This window comes from Tupaia chinensis, unplaced genomic scaffold (genome assembly GCF_000334495.1).
Source record: "Tupaia chinensis unplaced genomic scaffold, TupChi_1.0 Scaffold144247_1, whole genome shotgun sequence".
Taxonomy (NCBI): domain Eukaryota; kingdom Metazoa; phylum Chordata; class Mammalia; order Scandentia; family Tupaiidae; genus Tupaia; species Tupaia belangeri.
This window is the reverse complement of record NW_006204105.1, coordinates 805,107-822,797: the sequence shown is the minus strand read 5'-3', so window position 1 is coordinate 822,797 and position 17,691 is coordinate 805,107. Positions and strand designations below refer to the sequence as shown.

The 17,691-nt window shown below is 38.3% G+C and overlaps 1 protein-coding gene and 1 pseudogene across 3 annotated transcripts in view; one reads left to right on the top strand and one right to left on the bottom strand.

Annotated features, from left to right (window-relative positions):
• Window positions 1–8,974: 8,974 nt before the first annotated feature.
• Window positions 8,975–10,226, bottom strand: LOC102496103 (methylsterol monooxygenase 1 pseudogene; annotated as a pseudogene).
• A 2,225-nt stretch (window positions 10,227–12,451) lies between these two features.
• Window positions 12,452–17,691, top strand: part of SEC22B (SEC22 homolog B, vesicle trafficking protein) — a 27,915-nt gene continuing 22,675 nt past the window's right edge. For 2 of the 3 annotated variants that reach the window (XM_027767389.1, XM_027767388.1), the window contains exon 1: window positions 16,041–16,466. In XM_027767389.1, coding sequence (XP_027623190.1) covers window positions 16,392–16,466 — 75 coding nt within the window. In that variant the 5' untranslated portion in view covers window positions 16,041–16,391. Of the gene's footprint in view, window positions 12,597–14,534; window positions 14,619–16,040; window positions 16,467–17,691 lie in introns of those variants that run through there. The other variant, XM_006166271.3, reaches the window with a different exon arrangement.

Here is a 17,691-nt window from a genome sequence, read left to right as displayed (position 1 = left end):
AAAATCTCATTTTGTATGCTATAATGATGTACAGTGAATGAATGTAAATAAATACATAAAAATAAATTAAAAAAAAACAAATAACACAAAAACCGTCTCTTTTCAGTGCGGTTTTAAGTTTGTCTTAGTTTTTTGCTGTTGGTTGTTTGCTGTTTATGGCTATGACAGAATACTCAAGACTGGGTGATTTGTAAAGAAAAGAAATTTTATTTATTTATTTATTTATTTATTTATTTATTTATTTATTTAATTTTGGAGAGGTTTTTGCAATAGGGCTTATGTGCTCAACAGAAAGCAAGAAAGAAATTTATTTCTTATAGTTCTAGAGTCCAGGAATTCTGAGGGCTGGGTGCCAGCATCTATTCAATACCTGGAGAAGGCTTTTGTTTTGTTTCATTTTTTCCTTTAGAGACAGTCTTGACTATGTCACCCAGGCCAGCCTTGAACCCATGATCTTTTAACCTCAGTTTTCCGCATAGCTGGGACTACAGGTACATAGTAGTACAACCCAGCTTGGTTTGAGGGACTTCTTACTGCATGGTCACATGGCAAATAGGCAAGCAAGACTGTGTCAAAGAACAAGAAAAGACTGTTTTTGTAACAACCCATTCTTATGATAAGCCATCAAGTCTATCAATCCATTAATCTATGAATGCATTATTCATTGCTCCACCCTCATGACCCAATTGTCTCTCATTTGGCTCCACTTCTTAATACTGCCACAATGGCAACCAAGTTTCAACATGAGTTTTGGCAGACACTTTCAAAGTATAGCAAAGTTGGGAACAAGCAGTTAGTGTAATGGCTGTGTCGCTGGACTCCCACATAGTCGACCGTGGTTCGCGTCCCGGACCCGGTGGCTTAAAACTCACACCGGGCGGGTGTGCATGCGTGCCCAAGATCCTGAGAGGAGAATGGAGGAGAAGGGATTGTGGCATGGCCATCCCCCCTGGGGGGTGATTTCTCACTTTCTATCTCCCTGTCTCTGTCTTTCTGGACAGTGCACATGCCCTATAGCAAAAACCTCTCCAAAAAAATTAATTAATTAAAAATTAAACAAATGATAGATTTCCCAAATCCCTCTTGCATCCACACACAGATCTAGGAGCATCTTTTTACATAATGATTTTCTATTTGTATATATTCTTTGGTGAAGTGCCTGTTAACTATATTTTTGTGGGTCTATTTTTGGGCTCTATGTTCTTTTCCATTGATTTATATGCCTATTCTTTAGCCAATGTCACATGGTTTTGTTTATTCAGGTATGTCAATCCTCCAACTTTGTTTTCAACCTTCTACACTGTGTTGGGTTTTACCTCTGTAAATAAACTTTACAGTCAGTTTATCAATATCCACAAAATAATCTGCTGCATTTTTTGTTGAGATTGCATTGAATCTATTAGTCAACTTCAGAACTAGCATCTTGACAATATTGATGCCTCCTTTCCATGTACATGAACTATCTTTCCAATTTTACTTCCTTGATTTCTTTCATCAGTGTTTTTTTTTAATATTCACAGAATTACACAAACATCATCACTATTTAATTTCAGAATGTTTCTCATCACCCCCAAAAAGAAACTCCATGTCCATTATTAGCCACTCACTATTTCTATCTACCACTTGCTTTCCTTCCTCCCAGCCTTTGGCAACCGCTAATCTACTTTCTATCTTTATAGATTTACCTATTCTGAGTGTTTCACATAAATGAATTCATATAATACATAGCTACTTGCATATGACTTCTTTCATTTAATATATTTTTGAGGTTAATCCATTTTGTAGCAACTATCAGTATTTCATTAATTTTTTTATTGCTGGAGATACATTACATTGTATGGAAATATCAAAATGGGTAACATTTTACTTATCTATCTTTTTAGATCACGAAAATAGTCTTTTTGCTGGGGAGAAAGGATATTGTGAATAATGCTGTTATGAACATTTATGGTTTTATTTTTGTTCTTAATTACCAGAGGGCATGTGTACTCATCAGAGAAACAGAGGGAGAAAAGAAGAGGGAGTAAACAACTTCCAATTGGGCGTGTTCACACAGTCCAATTCCTTCTTCATTCTTCCATCCTACAGGGATTTGGGCCATGCACAGACAAGCACCCAGCATGTTTTTCAAGCCACCAGGGCCAGTATTCAAACCATGTGGTTGGTCACATGTGACCCAGCTCCCTCAATCACGAGGCTAGGCCAACCCAATGCACAGGTTTTTGTGTGGACCTGTTTTCAGTTATTCCTAGCACATACCTGGAAGTAGAACTGTTAGATTATATGGTAACTATTTTAAGTTTCTGAGGAACTTCCAGATGGTCTTCAAAAGGATCATATGAACAATTATATGCCAACAATTTCAATAATCTAAAATAAATGGATAAGTTTCTGGATACATATAACCTACCAAGATTGAATTATGATGAAATGGAAAATCTGAACAAGCCAATAGTAAGTAATGAAGGTGAATTAGTAATAAAGTTCCCATCAAAGAAAATCCCAGGTCAGAATGGTTTCACTGCTAAATTCTACCAAACATTTACAGAAGAACTAATACCAATTATTTCAAACTATCTCAAAAAATTGAAGTAGAGAGTATACTTCAAACTCATTCTATGAGGCCAGCATTACCCTGATACCACAGCAAGACAATAACACAACAAGAAAAGAAAAACACAAGCCAATATCCCTAATGAACACAGATGTAAAAAATTCTCAAAAAAACAGAAACCCAGCAACCTAAATTAAATAATATATTAAAAAGATTATTCATCATGTTAAGTGAGATTCAGTTCATAGATGCAAGAATGATTCAGCACAACAAATCAATATATGTGATATATTACCCTAATAAAAAGAAAGACAAAACCATATGACTGTCTCAATGGAGGTAGAAAGAAAAAGTATTTGACAAAGCTCAACATCTCTTCATGATTTAAAACAAACAAACAAACAAACAAACAAAAAAACCTCTTAGCGAATTAGGTATAGAAGGAGTGTACCTCAATAATCGTGACATAAAACAAAACTATAGCTAACATCATACTAAACAGAGAATAGTTTTTTCCAAGATATGACTAAGAAAAGCCTGCTCATTTAACATAGTACTAGAAGTCCTACCCAGAAAAATTAGGCAAAATAAAGAAATAAGTCATCTAAATTGGAAAAGAAGTAAAGTGGTCTCTGTTTGCAGATGACATGATCTCATAAAAAGCTGATATAACTAGTAAACAATTTTAGTAAAGTTTCAAGATACAAAATGAACATAAAAATGAGTAACGTTTCTATACACTAACAGTGAACAATCTGGAAAAGAAATCAGGAAAACAATCCCAATTACAAAAAAAACCCTTAGGAATAAATTAAATCAAGAAGGTGAAATATTTTTACATTGATGAAAGAAATTGTAGAAGACACAAACAGTGGAAATGTATCTGATGTTCATGGATTGAACAAATAGTTAAAATATCCATATTACACAACTATTCAGTGCAATCCCTATTAAAATACCAATGATATTTTTCACAGGAATAGAAAAACATCCTAAAATTTGTATGGAACCATAAGAAAACCCTGAATAGCCAAAGCACTCTTGAGCAAAAATAAAGCTAAAGATATTATAAACTACCTGAGTTTGAAATATACTTCAAAGCTACAGTAACCAAAATAGCATGGTACTGGCATAAAAAACAGTTGACACATGGAACAATGGAACAGAATAGAAAACCTAATAATAAATTCACAAATCTATTGTCAACTGATTTTTGACAAAGTGTCAAGAACACACAATAGGAAAAGAAAACAAAACAAAACAGAGATACATTGTATAGTGACTATTGTTAAGGAAAAGTCTCAGGTTAGCATACTGGGGATTCTTTTAAATTCTGGATTCCCACCTGTGTCCATTATTCAGGCTGGTTGAGGCTGGAAACAGATTGTGATGTGAAGACCTTGCTGAGGATCTCTGTCTCTCATTGTCTCTGTCTCAGAAGGGATTGCAGTATGACCATGCCCTACTAAAAGGTGTTTTCTCTCACTCTCTCTGTCTCTCTCTGGCAAGCACATGAATCCTCTGGCAATTAAAAAAAAAGTGACAACATGATCATGATTTTGTATTTTTATCAGCAATACACGATAGTTAATTTTTCTATATTCTCACCAATATTTGTTACTATGTATCTTTTTACTTATAGTTATCCTAGTACATGTGAAGTGACCTCTCATTGTGGTTTTGATTTCCCTAACAATTAATGATGTTTAGCAACTTGTCATGTACTTATTGGCTATTTGTATATAGTTCTCAAGAAATATCTGTTCAAATCTATTACTATTTTATAGATAGGTTGTTCTTTTGTTATTGTTAAATTTTAAGAATTTTTAAATACCTATTTCAGATACAATTTCCTTACTGATACAAGATTTGGAAATATTTTCTCCCTTTTTGTGGGCTCTGGGTTGCCTTTTTACACAAGAGATTGACCTTTGAAGCAAAAAAAATCTTTAATTTTGATAAAGTTCAATTTATTGTTTTCTTTTGCTGCTTGTGCCTTTAGTGTAATAACTAAGAAACTATTGCTAGATCCAAAGTCATGAAAATTTATTCTTCTGATTTATTGATACATAGTTTTAGTTCATAGGTTGATGATCCACTTTTAACATTTTAATTTTATTTATCATTATTATTATTTTAAAATTTGCTACAGGGCCTGCATGCTCACCAGAAAGAGAGAGAAAGTGAAAAAGCAAGCCACCAGGTCCAGGACTCAGACTGCTATTAGCCATGTAGGTGTCAACGGAAAAATAGAATTTTTATTTATTTTTTTCTTTCCTTTTTTCCTTTTTTTTTTTTTAACTAATGTACTTTTATACTTTTAGTTTTTTAAGTACTCACTCAAAGAGGAAACAAAACACTGCACCTTGCTCAGAGAGCAAACTGTAGTCTCCTGCCTGAGGAGCGGGAACCGTGATCCCCGCCCAAGGAACGCGCAAATTGTGACTCCTTGCCTGCGACTGACTCCACGCCTGAGGAGCCAACTGCGACCCTTTGCCTGAGGAGCGTGCAAACTAGGGTTACCTAAAACAGACAAACAAATATAAGACAGACAAATAAGCAAACCAGCTTAGAAATAAACCAGACTGTCTACCAAATTTTGGGAAATTCAAGGCCAGAGGACTTACTGGATCTTCCCACAGGAGAGGCTCAGAGCCAGAGAAGGCGCAAAGGGCCCACTGCTGGTACCAGGCACCAGTTCGAAGCATCTCCTCAGAAGATCTATGGTTCATCTCTGGTCCCATCTGGGTTGCCATCTTGTCGACGGAAAAATAACCAACTGCAAAATTAATAATGAATAATTAATATGGTTTATTTTTAAGCCAAATATGAGTGACCTAGGCCCAGAGAAGAGGCATACATACCTTTCTCGGGGTGATTATGTACAGAGGTTTCTTTGTTTTTGAGACTGACAGACAACATGTAGTGAAAATGAGCTGAGAGGCTTAGTCTCTCATTTGCCTATGAATGAGACAGTCCAGTTTCTTCAGTGCAAACCCATAGCAGCTAATTGAAGCAGTTTTAAGAAGGCAAAGGAGGAAGACCCTTTAGAATGCTCCATTTTTTCTTTTTCTCTTTTTAAAAAATAATTAATGTACTTTCATACTTTTGGTTTTCCTAATTAACCACTCAAAGGGGGAACAAAACACTACACCTTGGTCAGAGAGAATAAACCACTGCCCCTCACTCTGAGGGGAGCAAACTGCTGCTCCTCCTCAGAGGGGAACAAACTGCCACCCCCTTCTCAGAGGGGAGTGAACCTGGGTTACCCAGAACAGACAAACAAATGACAGATGAACAAGTAAAACCAGCTTAGAAATACACCAGACCATCTACCAAATTTTGGGAGGTCCAGGGCCAGAAGACTTACTAAATCTCTTCCAAAGACAGGCTTGGAGCTTGACAGTGAACAAAGGGTCCACTGTTGGTATCAGGCACTGGGTTCTAGGCTATCCCTTGGAAAATCTCCAGTTCATCTCTGGTCCCTTTGTGGATGCCATTTTGTCGACTGAAAATTACCAACTCTAAAAAATTAATAATTAATAATCAATGTGGTATATTTCCAAGCAAATTATAAGTGACCTAGGCCTGGAGAGGAGGTAAACATGCTTTTCTCTGGGTAATCAGGTATGGGGGCTCCTTTTATTTGATTTTGAGAGTGCCAGACCAAATTAGTGTAAAGATTGCCATTGGTCTGGCCCAAAAAGGCCGGCCATGTGGCAGCTGGAGCTTGTAGGTTATAGGTGGGTTTTACAATTTTTAGGTTGGTGATTGGAAGGGAAGATTTGTGTCTTGGGAAGAGATTAAAGAAAGGCTTAATTTAGATCTCAAGGAAAGGGAAGTTCTGTGTCTTGGGAAGAGATAAGCAAAAGAATATACTGTAATTGGTTGAAATATACATCTCAAAGATACTATGCCAGGGACAGGAGGTAGGAAGAATTTTGTTAATAGAAAATAAATGGTCTGTTAATGTTTGTGGCATGATTTCCCCAGTCCCTTTTGAAAAGATTTTAGAAAAATAGGAAAAGTAGTGGACTTCTGTCCACATGGGAGTCCAGAACCTGAACCACCATGCCACTTGCATGCCTGATTATTGATTTTATAAATTTATTTATTTCATGAGAAACAGAGAGAGCCAGAAAGAGGGGGGGAAAGAAAACGAGCTCCTTTAACAAGGTCTCATGCTGCCACAGTCCTTTATTAAGGTCTCATGCATACACGTGCCTGGCTACCCAAGAACTGAACCCCAGTCTTCCATAAGGCTCTGGCATCACAGAGTAGTACACTGCCACCACATCACTGTGGTGAGGTCCTGACAATCCAATTTGAGATAATTTTTCTAATCTTTACAAGTTTGTTTCTTTCATGAGAGATAGAGGTGGGGGAAGGGAGAGAGAGGCAAGCACCCTCAATAGGGTATCATGCCATGATCTCTCCACCACCAACCCCCAACCCCAGCCAGCCAGGATTGTGATGAACCTGTGTGCCTGATGTGTACAGGTCAACCAGGAAACTGAATTCTCAGTCTTCCATATGGATCCAACAGAGCTGAGCAGCACATTACTGCTGCATTCCTGAGTTAGCCATTTTGGGATCATTTTTATGCATGGTATGTGTAGGGAGAGACATGTTCAGAGAGAAGACCTGAGTGAGGTGTGGGGACATGCTCTGAGCAAACACCACCTGTCCCTTTGAGCTTTGGCAGAACCTTGCAACTTGTCCTTTCCTTGACCCTCCGTGCAGGCAGAGCAAAGGGTGGAAATTGCTAGGGACATTCCAGCAGACATATCTGATGGAATTCAGGAAACATTTTGACTCCCAATTAGCAAAGTCCAATCCCTGCTCTAGATCTGTGAGATTCTTTAGCCTTCTCTAGGTGGTGGTGCCCACCTTATGGAGAGATTCTTTAGCCTTATGTTTCTTCCCCACACCTGCAGCTAGACTTCTCTCCATTAGAAAAGAAGATAATGGTATTTCCTCTTGATGAGATTATTACCAAGGGATACAGGTGGCCCAGTATGTCTAAGCCCTTATATATTTGTTACCTGCTTCTTACTGTCTGTAACACATCAACATATCTAAGGAATGTCATGAAATACACATATGTAATGTTGCTTTGCCCTATAAAAAAAAAGTGTCCAGTTTATCTGGGCGGCACAAGTTGCTTGGGCCAACTAGGCTCAGGCTGCCTGTGTTCGCTGTTACTCTGTCTCTTTGTCTCATTCTTTCCCTTTCCTCCTTAGATAGAGCCAAGCCTGGGGGTAGACACCAACAGGTATGAGGTTAATGTCCATCTTTATTATTTTGTATGTGAATATTCAGTTGTCATAACATCATTTGTTGAAAAACCCTCTTTTCCTTATTAAAAATCAGTTGGTCATAGATGCATGTACTTATTTCTGAACTTTAAGTCATATTTCATTGGCTTGTATGTTCATGTTTATTCTTAATTCAGTTCCACATTGTCTTGATGACTTCCTTGTATTACATTTGAACTGAGAAATATATATGAGTCCTTCATTTTAAAGATGGTTTTGGCTACTCTGGATTGTTTTATTGTTTGGTTGGGTTTGGGGGTTTTTGTTGTTGTTTTTTGCATTTCTATATTAATTTTAGGAGCAACCTGTCAATTTCTGGAGAAAAAGAAAAAACAGCTGTTTTTTGTTTTTGTTTTTGTTTTTTAAATGGGAGAAAGTGCACATGATAGGAAAAAAGAGATAGTTTTTAGTTTTCTTTTTTTAACCAGACAAAAACGACATTTATTTCAATAGCTCGAAGTACAAATACAAGTCAGTTTACAAAGTTTCAATTTACTGCTCGAAGTATGATGAAAATCTGATTTACAAAAAGTGAAAGGGTAAATAGCAGAAATAAAGCTCCTTAATTTTTCCAAAGAATTTTCAAATATCTTGAAAACTCTTTAGAATAAAATACTCCATTTACATCAATTCAGAAATGGTTTCATTTATAGATGTCAGTAGTGAATTATAATCAAAAGTCTTCAAAGAAAAGAAGAATGGTCAGCTCCAGGCAAGAGTGGAAATTTTCAGTGTTGACTATTCCTGATTTGGCAGTTTCAATTACTCACTATATCAAATGACGTGGCTCAATCATTTTGATCTTTAACTCTAAAAATAAGTTAAATAGAAGGCCAACACCTCTATGAAAAATTTTCTGAAATGACCTGTATTCAAGACCACTAACAACTTGAGGCCTATAGTATTTTATTTTTTATATTTGTGCCATAGGGCATGTACACTAACCTGACAGAGAGGGAAAGTGAGAAATCACCCAGGGGTATGGCCATGCTGCAATCCCTTCTCCATTCTCCTCTCAGGATCTTGGGCACACATGTACATGGCACCTAGCATGATTTTCAAGCCACTAGGTCTGGGACTCAAACCCAGTCACCCACGTGAAAATTCAGTGCCTTAACCATGCCACCTTATACATAGGTCCCCAGGCCTATATATTACAGGGGTAAAGGACATAGATGAATACTTCTTCCATTACTTAAAACCTTTCTGTAAGGTTAGAAACATGGCCTTTAAAACTCCTTCATGAAAATGTATTTAAATATATATTTATTTATTTCTACATATACAGAATTTGAATGTGAAGTAGAAAAAGTTCCCACTAGGAAGATATTTAAAAGTTATTAATGTTCTTTTTATCACTTAGCAGCCAGGACACATGCTTATTTCTGTTTCCCAGAAGCAATGTTAGCTACTAGTTTCAATTCAGGAAATATATACCTTTAGGAAGGTTAACATGAGAAGGTTTATTCAGTCTTTTTCCCAAGCTTCTTCATCTTTTCATTGTAGGCATTAAACTGAGAGTCTGTTCCAAGCAATCTATCCCACCATGTAAATGTCGAGGATAATTTCCAATGAAGTTCATGTGGTGGAAGCCGTGATGCCGAGACCCAGAGTAGAAAGGCATGAGATTTAGGGGACTGAGGGGAATGTCATACCCACTATGACCATCAATAGTTTCTATCAAATGAACAGTCACCCATGCTCAGAGAAAAGCAACATGATCACACAAAAGCATGATTCCAATGAAAAATCCACTTCCTCAGGGTTTCCAAAGGATGTGCATATTCAGCTTCCATTCCAAATGGAGCCTGAAATTCATGATGAACTTTATTAATATATTTATATATTATTTTGTGATGTAAGAGTCTATGCCAAGTATCCTCAATGATTGTACAGCTGAAGCATCTTGCCAAGACCATATACTGTCTTGGCATTCTTTCCCAATCATAAGGAATATTGATAAACTGTAAAATAATAGGTTCCACAAATCAAAGGTAGCTGGATACAAAAGTGATTAAAAAGAAGTACTTTAAAACATTTCCATTGGTCTTCCAATGTTTCTGGTTTATCCTTTTGAATTCTGTATCTTTTCATGTAATGTATGAATTGGAATAAAAATCCAGGTAAAGAGAACAAGAAATAAAGGGCTTCATGAACCATCAGGGATCCCCATGTTGCTATCTGGAACTCTGTATAATTATCCAACATATAGTTCCAAGCATTTTTAAGTGATTCTTGCAAAAGAGTCTCAGGCAAAAGTGAATCTAAATACTCCACAGCCAAGGATTTTGAACTAAAAATGCTAACACTTTCATTTGTTGTCATTTTTTCAAACCTCTGGAGACAGCTTTATAATTTTGTACCACCTTGAGTAGACTACACTCTGGCTCATCCAGTTTTGACCAGAGATAGGTTTTTTGCTTTGTTTTGTTTTTAGGTTTTTGCCATAGGGCATGTGTGCTCACTGGAGAGAGACAGAGGAAATGTGAGAAATCACCCCTAGTAGGAATGGCCAACTGCAATCCCTTCTTCTCCATTCTCCTCTCAGGATTTTGGGCACACACTCATACAAGCCCAGTGTGATTTTTCAAGCCACTGGGTCCAGGACTCGAACCACAATTGGCCATGTGGGAATCCTGTGTCTTAACCACCATGCCACCTGTTAGCCCAAGAGATAGGTATTTTTTTTAATTAATTAATTTATTTTGCATTCATTCACTAAACGTCATCACAGCATACAAAATGCACTTTCCCATCCAGAATACACTATATAGTGGCTTAGTCATACATATTATTGTCAACAAATAATTTTCCATTTCTTGTTTCTTTATATACACACACACACACACAGATATATATATATATATATATAGGTATTTTTAAATTTTAATTTCAAGAAAGGCAGTTTTAGCTTTAATAAGTCAAAATCTAAATATGTTAAGAGAACTTTGCTGAAGACTTAAAGCCAGGAAACAGGTTAGGATTCTGTTCAAATAGTAGGTACATGGGATCTTTCGATAAATCAAGAGAAGACAAAAATCCTTATTTCTGGAGTACAAAGCATAGAAAAAGATCAGTATTGTTTAAGTCAAGAGTCATATAATTCTATTTCACCAGCTCAGTCTCATGTACTTAATCTAACTTCTGTTGTGGTCTGAACTTTCTGTTTAAATTCTGGAAAATAATATTCAACTCCAGACTTGTCCCTACCATTAAGCTGGCCATTTTCTTAGATGGCCCCTTTTTAACTCTTATTTGTGTGTGTCTGACTTTAGCTTTCCTGATATAGCACTCCCTTCAGAACTTCTTGGAGAGCTGCTATGAACAGCTAAATCCAGTTAGACCCCACAGAAAAGGAAAAGAGCTACAGGCCTGAAGGACAATCTGAGTGGACCTCAGGGTTAAAAAAATGAGAAACATCACTACCCAAAGCTTTTTATTATTCGAGACTAAGGGGGTAGAGGTGGTTTGGGAAGAATGGGAAAAAGAGACAGAGTCAAATAGAATGTAATCTCTACCAGCAAACATGTTTCTTTTGTTTACCTCTGTATAATTCTGTGCCTGGTATTCCTAGTTCACCATCGTTAATCATAAATATGGGATGAATAACTAATTGGAAAAAAAAAGAAATGGTGGTGGATAGTCTTCATCTAGTACCAATTGTGAATTGTTCTGTATGCACAATATTGGTCTCACTCCATGAAGCATACCATTCATTCAGTCATTTATTCCATAAACATTAATTGAGCATTTTCTAGGTTCCAGGTTCAGGATGCTAGACCTTAAGGAATAACTAATAACTAGTTTTGCTGCCCTGAATGTGTTTAGAGACTAGTAGGGGAAGAAGAAATCTGTTTAAAAATTTTAAAAGTTCAATACAAATTTTAGGCGCCATGAAAACTACCCCAATATTCACTCTCACCGCATACCATCCCAAGCTCCAAGGGGTGGTGGGTCAGCTGGGTTTGCTGGCTGCCCAACTTCCCAGAGGAAGTAGAGAAACCTTCCGACATGATAAAAGTAGTTAATGAGGTAGCTTTTCTATGGTTCGGTTTTTACAATAGGCTGTGTAAAGCAGAAATTATTTTAAATAGGGGTTCTCGCATGGTTTATAATGCACACCTTGCTCTTTTCTCCTCCTTCCTCCTTTTTCTCTTCACAAATCTTTACTTTCACATCACTGACGGGACGTGACACAGAACCAGGCGCCGTGAGCGAATTCTGAAATAAGACAAATTTCTGCCTTCTTGCAGTTCCCATTGTAAGAAAGTTTAGTCAGGGACGATAATTTAAAGTAGCCGTACTGAACACCAGCACAGACGCTGGCCTTACGCCCACCTGGATGCCGCTTCGCAGCTCCCTACCCGGCCGCAGACTGTACTCCAAGGCGGAAGGCGGAACTGTCCAGGATTTTCTGCAGAGAGCCAATGACCATGCTTGGAGGCGGGCTTTTAAAAATGATTGGCCTAGGAAATAACCAATCAGTATCGAACCTGGCTGACCCTGAAGGAACGGACGCTTGAGCTGAGGCATGCTGTTGGTAGGAACGGGAGCTGAGGAAAGGCATGTGAAAGCTGCAGTTATGGACCAGTAGGAACGTAGATCTGCTTTTTAATCGGTACAGCCATACTGGTTCATAAGGTTGGAAATCAATACAAATAGATATCGTCAACCTAGATCACCACTTCTTTTTGAGAAATGTGTATTTTCGTTTCCATAATCAGGTAATTCAATCAGGAGCTGCCATTTACTTGCAAACCTCTTTTAAGTACCCTGTCTGGAGAAGAATGCGGGTCACAGGTAGTTGGGACGGTTAATTACTTTATCTTCATTACCTAACTCAGTATCTGGCATATAATTAGGCACCAGATCATTTGTTGAGGATGAATGGACACAGCAGCTAAGTATTGCTCCTTTTGATCCCACATGTAAAAAGCTTTACACTCTTCTAACTAGTCTGTAAATGGAAAGTCTTACCTGTTTTAGCAGCTTAATGTAAGTTGCTTTAGATCTGTGCATAGTTCCACTGATAAGTTTCAAGAATTTGCTGGCAGCCATGACAATGTAGTCAAAGCTCATGTTTACTTTTCTCCTTGTTCCTAGTACAAAGGTTAAAACCCCCAAGGTTCTTGATTTTACCCATTTCACAGATTTGTTGTGAGGTTTCAGGCAGATAAAAGATATCCTTAAACTTTAAAAATTCTTTTTTCATTCAATGTAAAATAGTTGAGGACCGTCCACCTACTGATCACAGTGTTTAGCCATTACTACATGGTCCTGTATTGCTCAAAGGACCAAAGGGCAGGAGCTCAAAGGCAGCTCATATCACCTAGATATGAATGATATGCTTGACCAAGTCAAGCCAAAGGACTCAGAATCCAGAGTTTGTAAGATCTGAGTATTGGGCAGTTTCAAACCCAGAAACTAGCTTTCTTTCAATGGCTGCCAAGCAACTTAAAAAGACTGTTGTTCTCTCCCTGGGATAATTTTAGTGTTTTCTGATGGGTGCCAGAATCATCTAGTGCATGTAAAGGGGAAAAACGTAAGAAGTGAGTGTGTGAATATTGTAATTCCAAGAAAGGATTGGTGAGGGTGTCTCTACATTCCTGTTATTTATTTACTTATTTATTTATTTGGTTGGTTGGTTGGTTATAAGTAAAAGTAACCTACATAAAATAGCCTTAGAACAAAAGATAGATTTAAAATGAAGGAATAACAGTGTCTAGGGGCCAGCAGTTAGCCATTTATGCCGCTGGACTCCCATGTAGGCGACTGCAGTTCGCGTCCCGGACCAGGTGGCTTAAAACTCACGCCAGGCGCGTGTGCATGCGTGCCCAAGATCCTGAGAGGAAAATGGAGAAGAAGGGATTTTGGCGTGGCCATCCCCCCTGGGGGGTGATTCTTGCTTTTTGTCTCTCTGTCTCTGTCTGTCTGGCGAGCGCACGCACCCTATAGCAAAAACCTCTCAAAAAAACCAGTGTCTATATGTGCAACTGAGTTTGAGTCCCAGCCCTACCAGTTTGAAAAACACCCTGAGCATGAGTGTGCGAGTCCAGGATGGAGAATTGGAGAAAAAAAAAGATTGTGATGTGGTTGCCCTGTTGGGGGGTACTTTTTATCTCATGTGTGTACACATGCCCTCTAGGATTAAAAATAAATAACAAAAAAAAAGAGGGCCCCACAGTGCAGTTTGCAGAGGACATTGTAATTTACGTGGCCCAATTTGGTTCAAATTCCAGCCCTTCTGGATGGAAAACAGTCTAGGCATCTGTGTATGTGCCCAGGATCCTAATAGGGTGAATAATTAGAGAGAAAAAGGATTACAGCATGACCAGGCCCTGCTGAGGGAGAGGAGGTTCAATCTTTCTCTTTCTCACTCTTATGTACTTGTCTTCTGGCATAAATACATGCACACACAAACCAAAAAAAAAAAAAGAAAAAGAAAAGAAACACTGGTGTCTGATGGAACCTGAAGGAAGAAATGTATATGGTTTTGAGGAAATCCTAGCGTCAGTCCTGGAAAGAAGCTGGGACTCTTGCCCTAAATCTTCTTCTCTGTATAGGTCTACTACATTCTTCTCTCTCAGGTTCAGAGCCATGATCAGAGTCCTTAGTTAAAATATTTGTATCATTAATTCTTCATTATGATTTTGTTCCAGCAGAAGCTGATTACCATCATCTGAGACTGTGATAGAAGGCATATCCTTGTTGAGTGGGAGGAAAGAAAGTTATGGGCTGTTATGAATGTAAGATATTATGATTCTGGAAAAAAGCAGTTAGCATAATGGCTATGTCGCTGGACTCCTACGTAGTCGACTGCGGTTCACGTCCCGGACCCGGTGGATTAAAACTCACACCAGGTGTGTGTGTGTACGTGCCCAAGATCCTGAGAGGAGAATGGAGGAGAAGGGATTGCAGCGTGACCATCCCCCCTGGGGGGTGATTTCTCGCTTTCTGTCTCTATGTCTCTCTCTGTCTCTCTGGCGAGTGCACGCGCCCTATAGCGAAAAACCTCTCCAAAAAAAAAAATATTATGATTCTACCAACTTTGATTCTTATATCACAAGAATTGTCTTCCTTTGGACTTTCCCATTGAATATGTTAATAGCATCTTTGGGGTTTTTGTTTGTTTGTTTGTTTGTTTGTCTTATCTATTCCAGTCCTTCATCTTACATGTAAAATGAATCATTGGGAATTATTAAGTTCTTCCCCAAGGCCTCTCTTGAAATAATACTAATTTTCTTTAACTTTTTAAAAAGCTAGATTAAAGAAAAAAAGAAATAATACTAATTTTCTCCTAACATCTGAAGCACAATAAAAAAGGTAACACAAATATGAACTCTTTAACCTATGGGTAAAAGTTAATAGAGGATCACATCAGAATATAGAGTTGTACCTGAGTTCAAATCCTATTTTCATCACTGCTAGCAGTGTGACCATAGAAAGATTATTCTTTGAAGATTTCTCCCTATTATACAAAGTGAGGACCTAATACTAAACCTTACTGAGATGTTTGATTAAATTAAAATTAAGTACTTAGCAGGGTTTCTATTAATGCAAGTATTAACTAAGCATTTAGTAAGAGTAGTCATTTTCATTTAAGTAATATTAAAAACATTTGTATAACTTTTTATGTAATGCCTGCACCTACATTTACTCATCTAATAGTAACAAAAACACTAAGAGGTCAATAATATCCCTGTCCTCTGGATGGGAACACCAAAGAACAGAGAGATGTAAACTCTTCAGTAAATGCAGTTGTCTAGAGTTTACAACAACAGGGAGTGATTACCCAGTTATGGGAAGTTCTAGTAAAGCTACGGTTTAACCTATCAAGATACATGTGGCAAAGATCCCAGGTTTTGGTAGGCTGGCTTACCTAGATGATCACTGAGGTACTGCACTTGTTTGTCTATTAATACACACAACCAATATTTATTGACCTCTTACCAGAAACTGTTCAAGGATCTGGAGATACAGCATACACAAATAAGGCAAAAAAAAAGGACAAAAATCTCTACCTAAAAATATACAAAATATTATATATAACATAAAAAGCATTAAGATTAAATATGAAAATGCATAGCTTGATTTTTTTCACATCTTTCATTTAAGTGTTCACTCATCAATGCCTATCTCCCTTCCTAAACATCTCTTAACCTTAAAAGTATGAGGAACTAGAAAATTCTCGCTTCGGGTGCCACACCCCCTCAAGAGGCCAACCTTAGTCTTAACTCAAAATCTAGAAAAGCCAGCGGGAACTCAGTGATTTACGACGATGAACGAAGAGATCGCGGAACCAGTATTCCGGTAGTCGTGGTTCTCGGAGGGGAGCCAATTCTGCGGACCGGTAGTGGAAAACCCTAGAGCTATTTCCGGCCACCTCAGCGGGAAGCGGAGACGCAAGCAGCTGGATCTTGGGGAACTGGGATAGAGATATAACTGTTGTCGCCGCGGAGGAAGGGAGAACGAAGCCTCCGGCGGTGCAGGCCAACATCGGATATCAGTAGCCTGTGAAGATGGTGTTGCTAACGATGATCGCCCGAGTGGCGGACGGGCTCCCGCTAGCTGCCTCCATGCAGGAGGACGAACAGGTGAGTTACTACTAGACCCCCGCGACCCCAAATCCCTACCCGTGCGCTTTGCTCTCAACACCGGATTTCATTTTAGGACGCGGGAGACCCTTGCGACTTCTCCCACATTCCCAATACCCCACAAGTGCTTTAAAAAAAATCTTTTTATGTTGAGAAGAAATCTTTCCTGAAAGCAGAGGTAGATTTTTGTGTTACCTGATTCTCTCTCTTTTAATCCCTGGAGACGGGATAGGTTCGGCTGATTGTGATCACTCAGTGTTCTTTGACTTTAAGGAGTTTGTTAAAATTCCATTTGTTAAATTTGCTGCTACTGCTAAGGTTGTTGACTGACAAATCCTCAAGAAAATCAGATCCTAAGTTCTGCAACTCCTCTTACGTAGTACCTGATCCTTTGACCTAGCTTGCTGACATCTTTTGAAAGTGGGTAAGATAATATTGCTACATGTAAGTATCTGTTAGAGTTCAGTTCAGTACTTTATTGCTGGGTTATGTACAACTTTCACCCATCCCCTCCATAACGCCTTATCAAATTCAAATCGTAGGGACCAGCAGTTAGCGTAATGACTATGTCGCTGAACTCCCATGTAGCCAACCGCGGTTCGGGTCCGATTGCGGAGTGACCATCCCTCCTGGGGGGTGACTTCTCGCTTTCTGTCTCTGTGTCTCTCTCTGTCATTCTGGGGAGTGCACGCACCCATAGCAAAAAAAAAAAAAAACCTCTCAAAAAAAAAATCAAATTGTAATGCATTGTACCTTATTTTATTATTTCTCTTTGTCTTCAGTAAATTGCATTTCCTAACAGGCAAAATACAGGTTTTAATCATCTTTGTGCCATTTATAGCTTTTGCAACACAGCTTTATGCCTGTAAATGCCCAAAAATGTACTAATGTCTGATATCAACTCCAGATATTTTGAAAGGAAGCTGTTTCATTATTTTAGGATTACAAGGGAAATTTCTGGTGTGAGGCAAGTTTCTGGAGCAAGCTTGAGAATTCCCTCAAGATCAGAGGCTGAGAACAGAATTTATCATTTATTTTAAATGATCAATTTTATTTTATTTTTCCACATAGCCTAAGTAGTTTACTAAAACTTGAAGGCTTATGGGACCAGCAGTTGGTGTAATGGCTATGTCACTGGACTCCCATGTAGTTGACTGTGGTTCGAGTCCCAGACCCAGTGGCTGAAACTCACTCCAGGCATACATGGCCTGTGTCGTCGTGTCCC